At 34.8% G+C, this 22,523-nt stretch overlaps 1 protein-coding gene across 3 annotated transcripts in view; it reads right to left on the reverse strand.

Annotated features, from left to right (window-relative positions):
• Positions 1-22,523, reverse strand: part of Kcnt2 (potassium sodium-activated channel subfamily T member 2) — a 417,549-nt gene that overhangs the window by 2,408 nt on the left and 392,618 nt on the right. For all 3 annotated transcript variants that reach the window (XM_023707734.1, XM_023707733.1, XM_004625302.2), the window contains one exon: positions 10,460-10,544. In XM_023707734.1, coding sequence (XP_023563502.1) covers positions 10,460-10,544 — 85 coding nt within the window. The remainder of the gene's footprint in view (positions 1-10,459; positions 10,545-22,523) is intronic.

Raw genomic sequence — 22,523 nt, forward strand, 5'->3', positions numbered from 1 at the left:
AAAGAAGAAGAAGAAAGAAAGAAAGAAAGAAAGAAAGAAAGAAAGAAAGAAAGAAAGAAAGAAAGAAAGAAAGAAAGAAAGAAAGAAAGAGAAAAAAGAAAGAAGGAAGGAAGGCAGGCAGGCAGGCAGGCAAGCAAAGCAAAGCAAAGCAAAGCAAAGCAAATGTTCTGACAAACTCATTTGCCTGAGGACAGGTATCTCACTTCATGTTGTCAGATACTGTGCATTTGTAGCATGTACTTCTTAGCACCTGTGGGATACATGCTAATGCCTGTTAATACAAAAATATAAAGCTCCACACCAGTCTTACAAAAGCCTACACTGCAGCTTAAGCAGCAGATATAAGGAGAAAACGGATTCCAAAGAGCCCACAAAGAGAAAGAGAACAACACACACAATGAAAGAATTTTTCCTGAAGGGATTTGGTGTGAGTGTGTCTCCCTAGGCTTAAGAAAAGCAAGAGGTCATCCTAGGTTTGGACAAGTAAGGACACAGAAGAAATTTTCATGCTAATATATTTAGAAAACAAACTTGGATTTGGCTGTAAAAGACTGGTGAGTCCAGGATGTCATGGTAGATAAAGTCAGAAAAGTCAGATATAGCAAATAATGAACTTTAAGATAAGATATTTCAATTTCTGTCTCAAAGGCACTGGGAAGTCACTGAGTTACTGGAGAGGACAGAAAGAAAGTAAGCACAGGTCATGAAGCATTCAGTCTTGTTCCAGGAGAGAATGAAAGTAGTATTTGATTTTTTCACAATAATTTTAGGATGAACAAAGATGAGCAAAAGAATTAACTTAAAAAATAATTCCTAAAAATGAAAATCTTATGAAGATTATACTTTTTCTCTTAAAGACTACAGGGAAAAATATTCATAAAATGTAGTTCTTAACAGAAAAAAGTAAAGAGAAGAACTAATGCCTACTATCTTCAATCAAATAGCAGACGAAATCTGTCTTTGGATCTATTAATTGCATCTTGCTCTCTATGCATACTGCTTTATAATTACTCTAAATATCAACAGCATTGTAAATCAATGAAGTAAACTAATAGTGTACATTAAGCATTTTAGTACCATATCATCTAATGATTTTATTATTTTTGAATCAAATTGTGTTGATCCTACATTTGAATGAACTTTGAAACTGAATTTTTAGAAAACATATATTACAAAGATAATCCATTTCCACTAAACTTATTGTTATTTTGACAAAAATGCCTTTGTTTATTGTTATTACTAAGCATGTAAGTTTAATAAAGTGAACTTTCAACTGGTTTTACATGCTGTCTGTTATGATAAGCATTGTCATCATAAGAATTTATCGTATTTCTAGTTATAATAAAATTTATCTCTTTGTCACAAATACAGATCCTTGCCTCTCTTTTTCCCTAACCAGCAACTCATTTTCTCAACTTGGAAACTGGCCCTTATTCTGGCCTGCTGTGACAAAACACCATTTTAAAATATTTTTTTTGTTTTGTTTTTGTTTTTGTTTTTGTTTTTGTTTTTGTTTTGCCAAGCTACTTTAGAGTCCTGGTTTCAACTACCACATCATTAACCAATGATCACTGTTTACCTTCATAAATATATTTACATAGTTGGCATTTATAATGTATGATTTTGATGCCATGTTAGATTATCTTGCACACCTATGTTTTATTGTTGTCTCTACTCAGGACTACACTAGCCATGATATATCATGACAATTGGCTTCACATTTTCTGAAAAATTCCTTTTAAAAAATATATATCAAAGTGGTGAGATCGGTAAGATGGTGGAGGAGGTGTTTGGAGAACTGTTCCCTTCAGAATACAGGACCCAAACAAGCAAAGCAAAACAGAACAGCAATTTCCCTGGAGGGTTTAATGCTGAGCCCCAGGGAACCAATGGGATCTGGCAGGGTGTCACTGAGTTTGAAAACATATCATGGCCTTGAAGAGAAAGGAACTGAAGACATCAAGGCAATATCCCTGAACTAAAGGGACTTCACTTGGGGTTTTACCCAAGCAGGATGTCTCGACAGGTACACACATACTAGAGGCATTTACTGCTGAAGAAGTTGACAGCCATCACAGGTGTTGAGTCCAACTTGTGAAGCTGGAGTATGAGTTATCTCACCATTGCATTGCCCTGGAGACAGCCCACATTCAACATTTTGGCCTCCTCCAGTCAGCCTCCTCCTGCACAACACTAACTTGAAACAGTGCCCACCCAGGGCCTGTGAGGCAGCCAGGTGTCTCCCCAGCAGATTGGCTGACTCAGACCTGCAAACTAAGTGGGTTAACCCTTCTGATCTTCCCACAATCCCAGGAAGTATCCAGGCAGGTTGCCCTGAGTGGCTCAGCCTACTGAGGTCTGGAAAAAGCAAATAGGCTGCCCTACCCACACACCTCCTGCCCCTGGAAGCAGATGGAAGGCTAGCCCACTCACCCTTGGCCAGGAAGCAGCCCTGCCTACAGAGGGGATCAGATGGGCAGTTTTGCCCTATCCTCTTGGCTGTGAAAAGAACCTGGCAGCTTGTGTTGAGCTGCTCAGCCCACAAAGGCCCTGGAAGCAAAGGGGCAGACTTTTCCATTCTCCTGCAGCCATGAGAAGTTGAAAAGAAGCTCACCCTGAGAAACATGGCTGGAGCCCAGAGAAACATCCATGACTGACCACTCACAACTCCAGGGAAAAGTCAAGCAACAAGTCCAGATTGTCTTAGCTTATCAAGTCCCTGAGATGCAGATAGGAAGCCCCATGCATGAATGTTCAGTTGCTGGAAACAGATTGGTAGCCACTAGCCACTGGTTGACAGATTGGCAGTCAACCAGACCAGGTTGACTTCAGAGGTCCTGAAAAGTTACCTGTGTGGCCCTTGGACACTCAGGGGCAACCACAACAAGCATATCAGTATGGCTTGGCCTGTGCAAGGCTCCCAAATGCTAGCAGACACCTTGCTGTGCCGCCACACTGAAGGCATCACACCTACCTGGGACAGTGCCACTTGACATGCTGCCAGAAACAAAGTATCACCTAGCTTCTGCTGCTGTTCCTCTGGCAGCCACATCTAGCAGCCACATCTAGTTGTTACAGGTCCTCCAGACCCATACAACCCACAGGAATTAGCAGTACCCATCCCTGTGTCAAGTGTACAGTGCCAAAGTCAGCAGCGAAACTGCCCCATTTAAGGCAGCTGCATCTGACCTGGCTGCACAGTCCTAAAACCACTTTGGCGTAGGCCACTGAGATATTACTTGGTTATCATCAACATTTACTATAATAGAGTCTTCGTGTGGAGTCAAATCAAATGTAGCCCACCCAACAGATGCCCTCCCCAGAAGTAATTATTTTACTATGAATCCATACTATGAATAAGTAGAGGCAACTGGCTCATCAGTTGCACAAATATTAAATATCATAAGAAGCATTAAAAAGACCCAGAGTAACATAATTTCCAATGGAAGCAAATAAATCTGTAGTAATAAATCTAAAGAAAAGGAAATTTGCTAACTTTCTGACAAAGAATTGAAAATAATAATTTTAATGTAATTTAATGAGATATGACAGTCCAAGCAATTTCAATGAAATTGTAAAGATAATTTATGATCTTAATGAAAAAAAATCAATGAAATCATAAATGTATCACATAGAAACCTTTAATGAACTCACAATGAAGACAATATATATATACCCTGACATATGCTTCAGAGTTTTTCAGCCTCAGTCTTTCACAAATCATTTTTTGAAACTTAATAATTGTGTGTGGAAATCCCTGCAATTTTGAAAAACTGTAAATACTCTCTGTAATGTGTGTGTGTGTGTGTGTGTGTGTGTGTGTGTGTGGCTTTCAAGTAGCCAATTCAAGAGCATTATTCAGTTCTCTGCTTTCTGTAACCCATCTCCCAGCAATTCTGCATCTTGGTTTTTTCTTTGTTTTTTGTTTTTTTTTTAAGAATCAGGGATTGAACTCAGGCCCTTGCACTTGCCAGGGAAGTGCCTATTCTACTGAGCCATCTTCCTCAGCCCACAATCCTGCAGCATCTTAATAGGTTGTTGTATCACATGTAGCTATCTGGAGTGTTCTCAGTTTTATTCTTGAAGACTTAAGATTTCCAGGACTTATTAACACACTGTTTTATTAAGTGAAATTACATAACTGCAGGAGACAAAGCATATTTAAAGTTTAAACTATAAAAATAGGCATTTATGTGACCATATCTAAAATTCACAGTTCTTTAGAATTTGTGGGTACTTAACACCTGTGAAAGAGTTTCTCTATAGTCAAAACTCTAGCTGTACAATAGATTAAGAAAAATGAAACTTTTCTCAACTTAAAGATGGTTCTTTTGCAATACCACAATCAAAATGAAAGAGAGAAAAATGGAAGAAAGAAAAGAAGTAGAAAAAAAGAAAGTCTATGAGACCTATGAAACACTGTAAGTGATCAGACATTTGGTATTTCAGAAGAAGAAAAGACAAAAGACATAGTAAAGTTATTCCTTGAAATAATCACAGAGAACTTTCCAAATCTTGACATTCTGGTCCATGAACTTCAAAGAGCTCCAAATAAATTTGACACAAAAAAGAATAGTTAATAAAGCATATTGCTATCAAACTGGTAATTGTAGAAGACAAAAAAAAGATCAAGACAAAAGCAATTCACATATCAGGCCATCTCAATTGGCTGAAGAGCAGATTTCTTAGCAGAAACCTTACAGACCAGGATATAGTTGAAACCCTGAAAGAAAAAAAAAAAAAAAACCAAATAAAACAAAATAAAAAATGATAACCAAAACCACTATTACCAGCAATGATCTATTTCATGAGAATGGGAGAAATAGGTTCTTCAAGTAAGCAAAAAGGAGAAAAGTAACCGCTGCAAGATCAGTTCTACAAGAAATGCATGCAAGCATGCAACAACATAAAACCCACCAGAACAACAGTGACACCAAAGAGGAGACGAGAATCCAAACTTACCAATACAGAAAGTCATTGAATTACAAAGATAAGCAATGAGAGGAACAAAAGAGAAGAAGACACACAGTATTAACAGACAAGAGAAAGTAACAAGAGAACGTCTTTACATATCAACAGACTTCATTAAAAACACATGAAAGTCCTAATATAAAGTGAATATTGTACTTAAAAGGAAAAACAAACTGTAATACAATAGATTTCAGCACCCTATTTTCATCAATGTACATATCTTGCAGACAAAAGACATCAATAAAAAACTTTACATTAAGCTATACTATACTTTAAACTAAGCAAACAAATATTTATGGGATATTCCATTCACAGAATACATACGGAATGTTTATCCAGATAAGCATTATTTAAAGTCACAAAACAGGTCTCAACAAATTTTAAAAAATGAAATCATGGCATGTATCTTCTCTAAAATCAATGGAATAAGGCAAGAAATCGACAACATGAATTTTAGAAATTGGCCAGTTATATAAAAATTGAATGATGTTTTCAATATTTCTTCAATGAACGGGCCAAATTTCTTGTAGCAAATGCAAAAGAAAATACAGCAAACAATCTATTGAATACAATAAAAGCAGCACTGTTGGGGAAGTGTTTATGTGTCTACCTCAAAAAATAAACAAATCAATCAATCAATCAATGAAAAGATTGTTAGTAACACAATGATTCAAATAAAGGTGTAAGAAAAGCAAAGATAACCCAAAACCAAAATTAGCAGAAAAGTAACTATGATAAAATAAAAAATAAATGAAATCAAGTCTCAAAATAACTGAATAAAAGATAAATGAAGTAAAGGTTAGGTGTAAAAGAAAACTGTCAAGTCCTTAGTAAAACAATTCAAAAGGAGAAAAAACACCTCAATAAATAAAATAAGAGATGATTACAATTGATCTCACAGAAACTGAAAAGATCACTAGGGGCTACAGTGGACAGCTATATGCTGCAAATTATAAAACCTGGAAGAAAGGGTAATTTTTGATACCTATAACCTACCAAAATTGAACTATGAGGAGGTAGAAAATTTGAGCAAATCAATAAAAGTAGTGTGACTTAATAAGTGATAAAATAATTCCCTTCTAAAATAATAAAAACTGAAAAAGAAAGAAAAGAAAAGAAAAAAATAAAAGTAAACATAGTTCAGGACAGATGGCTTCTTTGTTAAATTTAGCCAAATCTTTTCTTAAAAAGTGCAAACACAAATTTTTCTCCAATGATTGCAGACATGGGTACTTGCAAATGTAATGTAAATGAGCTCAAGATTGTTAGACACCAAAAGCAAAGACACACAAAGGAATAATATTCCAGATGTTGATCTCTGATTGCATAAATTTAAATTCTGAACAAAATGCCAGAAAACCAAATCCAGTAATATATCAAAAATTATAAAATTACAGACAAATGGGATTTATCCCAGTGACATAAGAAGGCTTAAACCAATACAAATCAAATCGGAAATACATCGTAACAACATGACCAAGGACCTCAACCATGTGACCATTTAAATACCAATGAAGGAAATGTGCTTGATAAAATTCAAAATTCTTTCATGAAAAGAACCCTCACAATCTAGATATAAAAAGATCATACTTCAACACAATGTAAGTTACACTGGTGTATGGCAAGCCCATGGTCAAAATTACTCTAACTGTGGGAAAACTGTAATTGCTTTCTCTGAAATCAGGCACAAGACAACAATTCCTACTTCTACCACTCATATTCAGCATAGTATTGGAAGCCTAAGCCAGAGCAATTAAAAAAAGGAAAGAAAGAAAAGAAGAAAGAAAGAAGAAAGAAAGAAAGAAAGAAAGAAAGAAAGAAAGAAAGAAAGAAAGAAAGAAAGAAAGAAAGATAGATTATTCAAATAGGAAAGAATAGGTAAAATTATTCCTACTTGCAGGAGACATGATTTTATACAGGGAAAACACTAGAAAGTCCATAACCAAGCTCTTAGAAACAACAAATATGTTGAATGTTTAGGATACAGAATCGCCATATAAAATTCAATAATGTATTTATATATCAACAAGAAAGCTGTTGAGTATCAAGAAAGAAACTCAGCAATAATTGCTATAAAAATACATTTTATAAAAATAAAATTAACTATGGGTGAATGATACATGATAAGAATAACAAAACACTGATTAAAGAAATTGAGAATACAAAAAAATTTAAAGGTATTTTTTTGATGAAAGGAAAGAATAAATATTGTTGAAATGTTCATACTATACAAAGCAATTTATGGATTCAACATAATTCTCACCATCAAAGTGAGAATTATAAGGCAAACACTTTGAGACATTGGTCTTGAAAAATATTTTTTGGGTGAGAAAAGAAAGGCAGACAACAGGAGAAAAATTTCTCAATCATATCAAACTAAAGAACTTCTTTAAGTCTAAAGTAAAAATCAATAAGTTGAAAACAAATTTTACAAAGGAGAAAAGAAATTGTGAACTGTTCATCCAACAAATGATTAATATTGAGAGTATATAGTGAAATCAACCAGAAAGTAAAAATAGTAATAGCCCGGTTTAAAATATTCAAATAAGGGACTGGGGAGATAGCTCAGTGACATAAAGGCCTTCCTGGCAAACATGAGGTCCTGAGCTCAGTCAAATGGCCTGAAATAATATTTTACAAAATAATATATATACATGGATCAAAGAAAAAATATTTCTCCACATCACTAATCAGAATAATTAACATCACAACCATAATGACTATCATCTCATATCCATTAGAGTGGTTATTTTTCAAAAAATCATAAACATTAAGTGTTAATAATGGGCTGGGGATATAGCTGAACAGGGTAAGTGCCTGCCTGGCAAGTGCAAGGTCCCAAGTTCAATCCCTGGTCAACCAAAAAAAAATGATAATAATAATGAAAATACTGGTGATGATAATGTAGATAAAATGAAAAATCTTACATATTACTCATGCAGATTAAAATTACTACAGCCATTAACCAAAACAGTATAAAAGTTCCTCAAAAGTAAGTAGAATCATCATGTGATTTGCAATCCCACTATTGGGTATTTATGTAAGGAAATGAAATTAGTATGTTAAGGTACATATGTGCATTTATGTTTATTGTATCACTAGTAACAATACCCAACATATAGAGTCAGCATAGGTTTTTATCAAAATATGTACGATTGGGCTGGTGAGATAGCTCAGCAATCTAAAGCACCTGCTTAAGCAAGTTTAGGCAGACCCAGAGACCAGGGTTTGATCCTCAGTGTGCTGTGCCAGCCCTGCCCCCGGGGCGTGCTATGACAGCGACTGAGACTGGGCATGGTGGCTTGTGCCTATAATCACAGTGCTTGAGAGGCTGAAAACAGAAGGATCACTATGAGTCCAATCTGTATAGTAAGACCCTGTATGCCCTGAACCAAATACAATTTTAAAAAAAAGGTTTAAATGCTTAATAACAGAAATGTTAAAAAAAGAATCAGCACACACTCCTATCGAATTACAAACTAAAACAGTATTTTGTAATTTCTACATATTATTTTAAGCCATTTTCCATGTTTTAAAATGTCCTCAGTTCTCTCTCAACACAAATCCAATCTATCTTTCAGAGTTTACTTCCTCCTGTGTAACCATTGTTCCTCCTTGATATTACAAAAGAATTACTCCTTTGGTGATTTATTTATTAGCAACAACTATTTTGTATATCACTGTTCAATTTTTAATGCTCAAATTTTAGTATGGTTCATTAAATATAGGCAAGCTGAAGCCAAAGAAAATGTTCGTTAAGTCTGTTTCACATCCTTTGGATAGTACATTGCTGATGCCCAACCGATATTCTTCAATAAATCAAATTACTCTCACAAGTCTGTTTCTCATGCATTTTACCTATTTTACTTTTTTTTTTTTTTTTGTATTTTAGGAAAGGGCCTACAGAGTGTTCAGGGTCTCACTACTAGATCAGACTCCTAGTGATGCGCCTGTTTACTGCCTCCCAAGAGCTGGGATTACAGGCTGTCATGCCACCAAGCCCAGTCTCAATTGTGTTCTCACCACACCCCAGGGGTGTGGTGACTTTTGACTTTTAGGAACTTGAAGGCATTTTGAATTACCTAGATGTAATATTTCATGTTTTCCTTTGAGTTGTTATTTCATTATTCTACATATTTTTCTCCTCTCCTTAATAGATGAACTTTTTGCCCTACTTCTGTGCATCAATAGATATGGAGCTGAGTAGAACACTTCTTTATCCCTAAGGTGGCTTTATGCAACACAAATGGGTCTAGCTGAAATACTGATGCACGTAGTCTCTAAAGGCAAGCCTTGTGCCTGGCACCTTCAAGTGCTAGAATATTTTATGTACTTCAAATGATATTCTCAGTATGAGAGTAATTCATACCATACATGTTTTCCAATGTGAATTACATTACAAAATTCTTAATTTTATATTTCATTTAAATTAATGAGGAAAACATTCACAATATATTTTTTAAAATGTGTTACTATATGATACTGACAACTATAATTGTAGTTCATAACTAAAATCTCTTGGAAAGATCAAATATTTGATTCTAATGCAACTTTGACTAACAAATTTATTTTAGAAATAAAAGCATTCTTATTTTGGTGTATCAAAAAAAATAATAAACATACAAATAGGGCAATGGGACGGGCCAGTGATACCCTGCCTGTAGCTCCCAAGTGCAGCAAGGTTGAGAGACTTGATTGCCTGTGACAAAGCTAGGCCTGTGCAGCGAAGCCAAGACACTGAGACATCACACTGTTGGCTGAGATTGAGCTCTGATAGAGGACTCTGTGACATCTCAGGGCATGACAACTACATACCAGGACTGAAGCACTCATTCCAAAACACTAGATGCTGCCCTAATCTGTCATAAACAGATTATTCCTTTTGGATCTCTCTCTCTCTCTCTCTCTCTCTCTCTCTCTCTCTCTCTCTCCCTCCCTCCCTCCCTCCCTCCCTCCATATTGCAGAAGTGATTTCAGGCCTCCTAGCTAGCCCACTAACAGTAGGCAAGTACTTCCCACCTTTATTCACTCATCTCTGAACCATTCCCTTAGTCATGAATCAGAACCTGGTTTGGCCCTAGGTGGGAGCCATTGTTGTAGTTGGATTTAGGACCCCTTGGCCCCCAACTATAAATATGCCTTAGTGTCTTTATTCTCGACATGGAAGTGGCAGTTTGGAATTACTTATTGGAATTCCACTAACTTTTCCCTGGGATTACAAATATGGACTCCTCTGGCCCTTAACAGAGTCCAGCAGGGCTTCCTATATTTATTTTTTTTAAACAATTCCACATACCTTGTAGTATATAGTATAGCATTACATACAGAAATGCATAAAGCATTCTTGTTTGCTGAAGAAAAATGATACCCAATTCTTAACACATGTTTTATCTTAAGAAAAATGAAGGCTATAGTGGTAGAAATCAAATCTAAAAATGAATGAGTTTTCTAAAACACATGACTACAGTGAGATGCACAATGAACTTACACAACATCATTCAGCTCAAGCCTGGTATCAGGAGATGGGTTAATCAGGATGTAGGACAGGGTGCTTTGGTGGTCATTCATTTCATCTGGAAGACACATAAAGTCAAGTTTGTTACACACAGAAAATTATAGGAATTATTGGAGATTACCTATGTTCAAAATCATGTAGCTGTCAACAAGCACTTGTTATAGTTTTGCCCACAGGATGAATGACTAAACAGCTTTGGCTTCTTTTTTTTAACTACTGTCATAGGAAGTAACCAACAAGTACCCATTTATGTTCCAATAGATGATACAAATAATGTACTTAATTCCATTCAGAGCAAACAATATAAAATCTAAGCTCTTTGATAATATATTGAAAAAATACTCTTGTGAAAGAAATGGCTAGATAAGATATTACCTTGATTTACCATGCTTTTAAAATTACTAAGAATACTAGTTAAAGAGAATCATCCCAGTAAAAGATACTCGCATAGTAAATTACTTGAAAACTTGTTTATTTACAAAGTGTGAAATAAATGTGTCTAAAATGCTTGAAGATCATAAAGATATTTGATTTCATTATACAATAAGCCTAATATACTTCATCTTATTTTTTTGTTTGTTTTGTTTTACTTTTTTGGAATGAAAAGAATCTATGGAGTAAAACTTAAATCATAACTTTCAGGGATGTAGATTAATAAATCACTTGTTGGTCTAAACATGATTTTTAAAGGAAAATCTGAACCATTTAGCTTTGATTAACTCTTTCTGAAAATAGCCCGGGCTGCAAGTCTGGAGGGCTACTGGCATCACCTAGGTGTCTAGTTTGGATCTGGTGTGAACGCATCCTGTGGGATCATGTGTTGGAAGCTTGGTCTTCACTGTGGTCATATTGAGAAATGGTGCATAAGAAATGGAGCCTAGGAAGATATTATTTGAAGCAGTAACTCAGAAGGGACTGAGGTAGTTTCTAGAATTAGTTCTCATGAAGGAAAACTGTTTCGAAAGCATAAACTTAGTTCCTTTTTATATTTTTGTTTTCTATTAGTATAGTTTCCAGCCTCGTGATTTCATATTGTATGAGCTTCCCCTTGAAGCAATGAGCCAAGGATGCTCTCCCAGTCCCCTGTCAGTGAGGTCATCAGTCTTGGACATTCTGCCTGCAAAATTGAGTTTAATATAATTGTCTTCTGTGTCATGTCATTAAGCTCAAGTATTTTGTAATCACAATGGAAAACAGACTAATATAAGAGAGTGTTACAAAAAAATCTCCAGGTCTCAGGGTTTTAGATTCCATGTTATAATAAGGTGTAAATGTAAAGCCATGTGGCCACATAGTTCAATAAGCATAATTCCTCCTGAGTGTAAAGTTTGAGCTTGGAAAGGCAACCTTTAAAATCCTGCTGTATGCCTGTAATACCCTTCAGCCACTTCAGTTGCAAATAAGCACGGTTCTTAAAAGACATACTAAATTTTTCAGTTTGGTCAAAAATCTAAAAATATATTTCTTAACAAGACACATATCAATATTTAAGTAACGGCACTAAAGATCTTAAAGTGCCAACAAAGCTGACCTTAATAAATAATTTCTGTACTGAAATATATATGTGTGTGTGTGTGTGTGTGTGTGTGTGTGTGTGTGTGTGTGTAATTTCTAAAGAATAATATCGAGCACTCTGTTCTTCTGACTAGCTTTTTACTTTAATGCAAAAGACCATATTTTCAGTTAAAGTATTTGAGGTTCATATACACATATATCTAAAAAACCTGTAAATGAAAGTCTTTATTTCATAAGGAATAAAAATGCAAGATAATTATATGTACTGTATGCTTGCTATAGTCATAATTTTACCAAATTAAGATTCAAATAAAAGAACGTATTTGGTTGCATAACTTTGCAGGCAGATGCACAAATAAGTATCCTGCCATAGGGGTAGGCAAAACAGAAAATTCTCATTGACAATTGAACAAAAAGCAGCAACAAACAATATTTCATCAATATGCCTCAGTTCTGTATGACATACTATTACTATAAAATTCATTAGTTATCTGAAATTCAAGCTTCACTAGGAGTCCAAAATTTTGATTTCCTAAATCTAACAGTTATGCCCAGGAAGAGAATTTTGACTAGCTGTAGTTGTAGTTCCAATTAGTGTATCAATAATGTTTATTCCAAATATTAAAATTTCAACCTAAGTCATATTGTAGCTACAGATAATTATCAGGATCATTTCTCTCCATGAAAAGCAATTTAGGTTTAGGTGTTCCTTTTTTCAGATGTTTTCCCCTTTTATAAATTTTCTCAGCTATTTGCAAGGGAACTGAGATTTTGATAGTGTGCTTTAGAAATTTTTAAGTTTGAAAGTAACTCGAAATACTATGAAAAATAATACCTCTCCTAGAAAAATCTTCATTTTATTTGGCTATATATAACTCAGCTTCTCATATGAGCCTTAACTCTAGGGAACTGCCACACAAGGAAAAAAATTTAACAGATAACTACTTAGTATTGATATCCATCCAACATTTCTCTTTAGTTATTAACAGGACTTTGTACTCATTTTTCATTCTGCAAGCAACCCAAAATCCAAGGGCAATCTTTTTATGTTGCAAACATAAAAATAATTGTCTAATGAACTAAGAATTTTCTAACAGTGTATGTAATTATTTTGTCAATATTTTGTTTTGCTTAATTGGGCTATTTCATTCATTTTTGAAAATATTAATTTTTTCTTTGGGCTGCAAGCAACTTGCTAATGTGCTCAATTTAATGTTCCATATGGTTTAAATCAAAACAGGAACAGCATCACAGTCAAAACTAATCATTCCTGGTTTCGCTCCTCACCCCTCACTGACTTCCTCGGAGAAGAGTAATGACTTAATGGTTTTCATTTAGATTAAAAGAAATTGCTAAATTCAAAACCATTTTCTCTTTCTCTTTCATGTTTGCCTCACCATAGACTTAATTTTACCCTGCTTATTCTTTGTCAGACTTTTTGAAGAAAGTTTGCAGAGGCCTACCTCACTCTTCATAACTTTGTATGGAAGAATTTAATGAGTGAATTTTTTTTTCAAGAGTCTATTGCAGTTATATATCAAAGCCATTTTCAAAAATAGTTTTACCGGCCTTGAATCTGATATTTTTGTTTCCATCAACACTTGGTATTTTTTTTTAATTTTTCTTATTTCTGTAGGAGGAAAACTATGTCTGCTGGATCGCTGGCCCTAACCAAATACTTAATACTGACAATGTCAAAGACACAATGTAATGAAATAAGGTCTTCATGAAAAACAGAATTCTACAATTACTAAATAAAATAAGTTTGCTGTAGTAAATTTGGCTACAACACCAGGAAGAACAGAATCAATGTTAATTTTTTCTGTCCATCAAAAATATCTATTAACAGAATCTCTTGTGAATATATTCATTGTACTTCTGATAACTAAACTGATTTGACAAACTAAAAAACACCATAAAGTTGAAATTACCATTTCAACATTGACATTATTATCTTGATAAAACATTTGGGAAAAAATGTACTATAACATTGCAAACCTTAAAATAAAAGTTATAAAGTACAAGAATTACAAATATTATAAAGAAGAAAATCATTTTGCTATATTAATTATCACATAATTTTTTCTGTTTTCTTATTTTAGGGAAGGGTCTGCAGGATGTTCAGGGTCTCACTACTAGATGGGACTCATAGTGATCTGCCTGTTTACAGCCTCCCAAGAGCTGGACGTACAGGCATGAATCACCACACCCTGTCTCAATTGCCATCTCAACATGCCCCGGGGGTGGGTCCACTTGGAAGGCACATGGGCCAACCCTCAGGCCCTGTGCCTGCTTGCAGGGACTTTAATCCTAATTTTTCAATTAAAATTTTTAAATAACATCAGATTGGAAGCAAATAGAATCACACTCATAATGTAAAACACATTCTTGACAAAATTATTGACTGAATCCTTCTCTAAAATATTTAATATCATTTTAAAATTGTATTTTCTTTGCAGCATATATTTTAAATAGAGTACAAATTAGAATTAAAACAGAAAAAATTACAAATGATGCAGAATATTTTTGTAGTTTACTATTTGAATGATATTTCCTTCAGGGACCAAATTATGCACTGCATTCTTATATTGAAGTCCTAACCAACAGGATAATTATGCTTAAAAATTAAATATTAAAGAGTAATTAAGATAAAATAGGATTATCAGTTCTGCACCCTAATCCAGAAAGACTAATTTCCTTATTACAAGAGGAGACACCAGGAGTACAGCTACTAAGAGAAAAGGCTGTGTAAGACACAGTGAGAAAAGGCAACAGTCTGTAGGACTACCTGACCCGACAGTGATGAAAAAAAATCTACACTATACATCATCTAGTTAGTAGTATTTTGTTATAGCATCCCTGGTGGATAAATCCATGTTCATTGTGGAATCCATAACTAGGAAAGTATTTCACATGCTCTGAAGGTGTGATTGAATGGGCCAGTGAAGAACCTAGAGCTTGAAATTGAGCTGCCGGAGTGCCTGCACTACAGTTCTAGTACCATGAAAGACTCACTGAGGGAATCCATGGAAGTTATTCAGCATCTGTTTCTCCCAGTGTGTTCAGATTCCTTGATTATAGCATGTGGACAGTAATGTTATCTCACAGATCATTGCTGGGATTTAATCATATATAAATAATTTAAACCAACACACGAACATTTCTATGTAGGTCTTAGGCTCAGTATGTAATTCATATCAGGTATTGCAAGGTTACCTATTTTACTGCAACAGCAACATTGAGTTATGCACAATAAAATCACACATTTACAAAATGTATGGATAGGCCGGGGAGATGGCTCAGTGGAACAAGTGTTTCTTTGGAAAGTGCAAGGGCCTGAGTTCAATCCCCAGTTCCGCCAAAAAGTAAATAAATAGATAAAAAATAAAATAAACAAACAAAATGTATGGATATAGATAGGCACATAGCTATGAAAGTGCTGTAATGCAAAGTCAGAGAAGCAATGTTCCAAAACTCACTGAACAGAAACTGAAAAAGCCCCAGATAGTCCCATTTCAATTATAAAAATTAGGTACTAGAAATGGACTCGAGCAAGCAGAGATCAATGAAGGCAACGTTGAAAAAGGCAAACTGGTGTGGCACAGTGGTGCATACCTCCCATCCAAGCCCTCCAGAGACAGAGGCAGGAGGATCACTGTGAGTGCAAGGCCAGCCTGAACTGCATAGCAAAACCTTGTCTCAAGAAACCAAAATGAAAGAGAGAGAAAGAAAGAGAGAGGAACAGAGGGAGAGAAGGAGGAAGGAAGAAAGGGAGGGAAGGAGAGAGGGAAAAAAGAAGGGAGGCAGCATACTAGAATCAGATAAATGCAATGAGAATACATTCAGAACTTGCAAGGGGTTGCAGAGGGTTTGGTAGCATGACTTGATTTTCTGCTAATATACACTGATGGCTCTGTGGGAAATGTGATTTTTAGCTTGGTCAAGATTGAATTTACGAAAATCAAGTATGTATTTTGAAACACAAAGCCTGGTGAGAGATGAAGTTAGCCCGAGAATTAAGGAAATGATAGAATGGGCTTGGGGGTGAATACAGAGATGAGACAAAGAGAGACAGAGAGAGGAATAGAGGGCTAAGGGGAGATAGCTTAAGGAGAGGAGACAGCAGATGATATCGTATCTTTTATCTTTATCCGCGTTTACCATATTTTTGTTCTAAGTCCAAATTCCCACCTTGCCTTATGTTCTTCTTTCTGCCTTAGTCATTAACAAATATTATAAGCAGTTGTCTAAAGCTGAATTTATTTGTTTTCATTTTATAGTAATTTGCATCTTTAGAATTGTAAGTAGAATTTTTTCATTACTCAAATGATGGATATTTTATTTTCCAAATTTTTATCAAGAGGACCTTGTCAATTTGCCTTTATTCCTTGCATCCCTAGTCTTTTTCTTCCAGTCTCTTTTGAAGTGTTTTATCACTGAGTTTAAATTTTCTGTATTGGATCACAGAATTATTTTATATTTTAATATTTATATAACTTGAATCCAAATTAAAATCTTAGATCATGGGTATAGTATTCATCAAACTTGGAAAAATAATGGTCATTATTTCTTCTAATATTCACTCTGTTCTCTCCTAGAACTGCCACTGAATGTATATTGGGTGATTTGGTGCTGTCCACCAGTAACTAATTTGATTTTTTTTCAAGGCTTTTTCACTATCCTCACTCTCTACATTGCATTTTGTAACATCTATTTTTATGGCATTTTATGCACTGATATTATCATATATGGTAGCTATTCTGATATTCATCCCATTTGAAATTAATTCCTAATAACCAATGGTGTACTTTTAACAGATTCAATTTGGTTTCTTTAATGTCTTCAACAAATTGTTTAAAGAGTTTTATTCTACAATCTTATGTACATGGAGTACTATAAAGTGCTTAACTGATTTTTTTTCTTTTTTTCTCTAGGAACAAATTTACATGCTTCTATTAATTCAATGCCTGCACAGGTTTCATATGTTTGCTAGTTATGTAAGTGGAAATATAAACAATGGTCAGAATCTGAAATTCTCCTTTCTTAGTATACTTAGAGAACTCTTTATACCTCTCTTTAGTATTTATATTTAAACTACTACAGAATGTTTCAAAGCAAAACTTTATTTAGGTGGTTAACTTTTTATCAATAAGAAAGATTATTTTTATTTTATATAAACTTTTTTCTTACACAGGTGTAATTATAACACTTGAATTTTCAGTTATAAAGATAAATATAAGTATATTTAAGTTCAATTAACTTAATGATAGTGGATAATAATGTAAGAAGGTATTAGTATTATTAAAGACCTCAAAAAAAAAAAAAAGCAACAAAGGGCTGGCGAGATAGTTCGGCAGTCTAAAGTGCCTGCTTTGGCAAGCTTAGGCAGGTGCAGGGGACCATGATTCAATCCCCTGCATATCTATATGCTGCACCAGCTAAAAAGAAAAAACACTAATTTTTTTTTTTTTTTTTTTTTTTTTTTTGTGGTATCAGGTATCAAACTCAGGACCTTGTGCTTGCCAGGCAAGCACTTATTCCACTAAGCTATGTCCCTGGCCCCCTAAAAACACTAATGTTTTAGAAAAATTACATCAAAGAAGATAATACAGGACTGGCCAGATAGCTTAGCAGATTAAAGCTCCTGCTTAGGCACAGCACAGCGGCTGGGGTTCTATCCTTGGTGTGCTGAGCCGGCCCTACCCTTGGAGCGTGCTGAGATAACAATTGAGACTGGGCATGGTGTTGCATGCCTGTAATCCCAGTGCTTGGGAGGCTGAAAACGGGAGAGTCACTGAGTCCAATCCATGTAGTGAGACCCTGTACTAAACATATTTTTTTCAAAAAGACAGGAGATAATACAACTCCATAAAGCAAGCCACATTTTTAATGTAGGGAGATATGAAAAATCCATTGCCCAAATCTTTGTATTTACTATTAATCATCAACTCAGCAACTATCCTCTTGAAATTTCTAATCTTTAAGAGGAATAATTTAGTCTCTTTTGCTCCATCAGTGTTCTATGAATTGGATAAAATTATCATAACAGAAGTCTTTGTGTCTTCATTATTTTTCTCATTGCTGAGACAAAATACCCAACACCCAAATTTAAATGGGTAAGGTATCCTTGGTCCAATTTATAGAGGTTTCAATCCATAATCGGCTGACTCCATGGCAGGGTGACTTGGTAGGATGATCACAGAAAAGAAGAGTTCATGGCAGGCAGAAGACAGCAAAATCAACAACCCAACTGTAACAGTATCTTTGAGTCCCTTTAATATTCTTTCTAGGATCCAGGAATGAGGGTGGTGCCAAGCTAACCTGAATCGACCACACATTCTAGTATCAGCACCAAACAGTAGATTCAGCTGCCCCTGGGAAGTGCCCTCCCCATGACTGCTCGAAGTTTTTGGGGGATATTTAGAGACAAATCACAATAGTTTGTGACCACAACCTCATGAACATGGATAAATTCTGGAAATACAGAAAGAATCTGAATCATCCATTTTCAAGAATCTATACTGTGAGCACACCAACTACATGTTTATAATATATGTGCATTTAATTGGAAAAAGGCAATAATTGTAAAGAAACTTATAAAAGTATAAATACATCTAGATCAAATTCCCTTTGAAACAGTAAATCAAAGGCAAAGTCATTACAGTGGAGACACTTAAATTGTTCTCAAATAATGCAAAAAAATTCTAAAAGAAATATCTAGTTACAGTGACTATAATTCCACTTGGTGGTGTTTTTTGTTTGTTTGTTTGTTTGTTTTTCTTTTTCATTTTGTGTATTTGGTACAGAGTCTCACTGTGCAGCTTGGACTTGTAGTGATCCTCCTGTTTTCAGCCTGCCCAGCGCTGGGATTAGAGGCCTGTGTCACCATGCCCAGACTTGGCTGCCTGCTCAGCATGCTCCGGGGGCAGGGCCGATGTGGCATGTGGGACCAGGAATCAAACCCTGGTCCCTGTGCTTACCAAATCAGGTGCCTTGTCCACTAGCTATCTTGCTGACCCCCATTTGATAATTTTTAGGATGTCTATGATGATTTTTGTTCTAAAGAAAAGTATCTGACTTATTAATTCAGATGTAGGGGACAGTTTTGTGGAAAACATCAACTAACTACTAGTCTGAAAATAGAAGTGGATGGTATCACGACTGCCAGCAGGACCACTACTTAATCTTATCATATGCCCAGGAGCTAAATCACCACACTTGCTCTAAGAGTTCTCAGTTACTCTAGCCACCTCTTCTGACAAGTTATAAATTGACTGTCAAATAATAAGTTTTTTCAGGTGGATCTAGTAAGTCCTAGGTACAGTTACTTCACTTATTTGGCATAATTTCTTATCAACATGCTTTAGCTATTTCTCTTTTACAAACAGTATGAAACTTCAAACAACTCATGTAAAATCAGCACCTATAGCAGCAGTCATATCAGAAAGAGCCTTATTTGCCCATTTATACCATGAAAATGTCTGGCACACAAAGGACTACTCATTAATCTGCCAGATGTTATAGTAATTTTAGTGTGTATAAAAGTCTCTCTAAATAGACTGTTGACAATGCTGGTTATTAACAAAGAAAACAACTATTGACATCGACACACTTTTTTCTATTGTTTGAAAATTCAAAGTATCATCATATTCCAGAAAAATACTTCATTATCCTGATTTGATGGTTGAAGAACATGAAGTTCTTTCTAAACAGCAATAATGAGTTGTCTACGAGCACAAAACTAGTTAGTTGACAATGCCTTGAACATTGATGTTAATATGAGCTTTTAAATTATACTGAAAAGTTTAAGTGATATTAGATATATTATGCAACTTCCTCATGAATATTTATAACAAGTAAGATAAATAAAGATGCAAATAGCTTCCAGTCTTTGGGTCAATTCCTCCATCCAGAAGGTTTCAGTGTCAAACATACCTAAAAATGAGTTTTCAAAAATTTGGAATTTGGGATTGCAAGTGTCCAATTTAAAAGTACTTAAAGCCCACGGGCAGTGAGTGCTTTTGCTAGACAAGGAAGGGAGCCCTTTTGCAGTACAAAAGAAAATTCTGAAATAGAGCCAAATAAATGTATAAGATAACACTTAACAAAAAGCAATTGCAAAATTCTTGGTGGGTGATGTTTGTTTTAATTCCTGATAGTATACAACTATAAACATATATGGACAATAGTAGAAAAGATTCACTTTTTTTTTTGCTCAGTCTATAGACAAAGATAGAGATCAAAGAGATCATAGATTAAATTGCAAAATGATGAAACTAAATGATAAAATAAAATATAAGAGAATTCCTCTTTGGATTGTAAAAAAGAAAACTCTATTATATACAATCATTATACAAGTGAAAATTATGAATTAATATATTAATAATGTTTAGCAACAAAAGTAAAAAAGGAAACAATTGTTTCAATGGAAATATCTGTACCTCAAATATATAACAAAGTTAGTATACCTACTATGCAAGAAGGTTCTGGAAATATTAAAAAATGAACATAATAATTGAGTAAAGATATAGTTCTTGGGAAATGCCTCTTAATCACATGAAATAGTGATCAACCTCAGCATAATGAAAAGGTAATCTCACATATCAATAGCATATTTTACCTACTCAATTGATAAATCATCCAGAGTCTGACAACATATTCTACTGAAAAGATTTTGAGGAAATAGTCTCTTTGCTGGTTGAAATGTAAGATATGGCACACCCCAAAAGGAAAAGTTGAACAACTGCAAAATTTTTAGTAATTTCACATTGAGAGATCAATACTAAAGATACATTTGAGAAAGTACAAAAAGGTGTAGGCATATACCCATTCACTGCAGGTCATAAAACACATAAGGGACTAAATAAATAGACAATCTGTTGAATAATGCAATAACTAAATTGTATTATACAAAATGAACATATTTAAATCCACTGGTTTCTAATAATATATACCAAAACTTGTAATTAAAATGTAGACAAAGAGGAAAAATCAGTGGGAAAATTTAGACTACTAAAATACAGGATTGATTGAATTTAAGAAATAGGTTGCTAGAAAACATATGAGTTAAGAGAACTTACAAATTGAAAGTGACAAGAAATGGATGAGTCCATTCACAATGTGTGAATCTTAATTGATCCTGATTCAACAAACCGTAAAAAATGTAATTTGTATCAGAGTGTGGTGGTGCACAACTATATCCCAGCACTTGAGAGGCTGAGGCAGGGGGATTGCTGTAAGCTGGAGGCCAGCCTAGGCTACACGTTGAGCTCAACGCCAGCCTGAATTACATACTGAGATCTTTTCTCAAAAAAAAAGAAAGAAAAAGAAAAAGGAAAAGGAAAAATAAAAAGTAACTGTAAAATAATTAAAAATTTGGGCATCAAGTATATATTTGATATTAAATAATTATTTTAAAGTGTGAAAATGGCACGAGGTTATGTTCTACAAACTAGTCCTTAAATTACAGAGGCATGACATGAGATATATAAAGTCTGAAGTTTACCTAAATTAATGTATGAGGCCAGGGAATGTAGGGGAACACATGTGAAACAAGTACATGGGTTGGTAGGTTCTAAAAGGATACTGGTAGGTTCTGAAGCAGGCTAGTAGGTAACCTGGTGTTTCTACGTTTGTTCATGTCTGAAGGTTTTAAAATTTTAAAGAAAAGAAAAACAAATAATAAAGACAGTGGCATAATATTTCAAAACAATATTGTAGGAGAATAACAGTGGTTAGTACATTGTGCATTGCCTTCAGAGTATTTGCTCATATTACAGAATATAGAAATGAAAATTTTATCAAACAATATAGGTGTAAACATTTCTTTTCAATGAATTAATTGCAATTAGTAAGATAACTATCTTAATATATATATTATATACTGGCGAGATAGCTCAGTGGTCTAAGCATCTGCCTAGTAAGCACAAGAGTTTGGCTTCAATCCCTGGTACCACATGCCACGCCAGCCCCTGGCCCCCTGGGAGCGCTGTGCTGGCCACTGAAGCCAGACATAGTGGTGCACACCTGTCATCCCAGCATTGGGGAGGCTGAGAAAGGAGGATTACTATGAGTCTGAGCTACATAGCAAGACCCTGTACCAAATAAATAAATAATTAAAATATTTTTCTAAAAAAATTTAAATACCTTCATATATTCTTTCCCTTTTCCCTTCCTTCTTTCCTCCTTTTCCTCATTCCATTTTTTTTCCTTTTGAGTAAATTGTGTATGTTAACAGAATCAAAATATTTAGGTAGTCTACCATGGAAAAAATATGTTTCACTTTAAGACTGAAAATTTTTAGAAAACACCTCAAGTGACTCTTGCCATACTTAGGAGATGATTTTACCTCTTAACATATTAACTTCTTGTCAAGATACATGTAAGTTTACTGGACTTAGAAAACACGAGGGGGCTGGGGAGATGGTTCAGTAGAATAAATGCTTGCCTGACAAGTGCATGGGCCTGAGTTCAATCCCTGGTTCGAAGAAGAAGGAAGAAGGAAGAAGGAAGAAGAGGAAGA

The sequence above is a fragment of the Octodon degus genome, unplaced genomic scaffold, assembly GCF_000260255.1.
Source record: "Octodon degus isolate 3935 unplaced genomic scaffold, OctDeg1.0 scaffold00009, whole genome shotgun sequence".
Lineage (NCBI taxonomy): Eukaryota > Metazoa > Chordata > Mammalia > Rodentia > Octodontidae > Octodon > Octodon degus.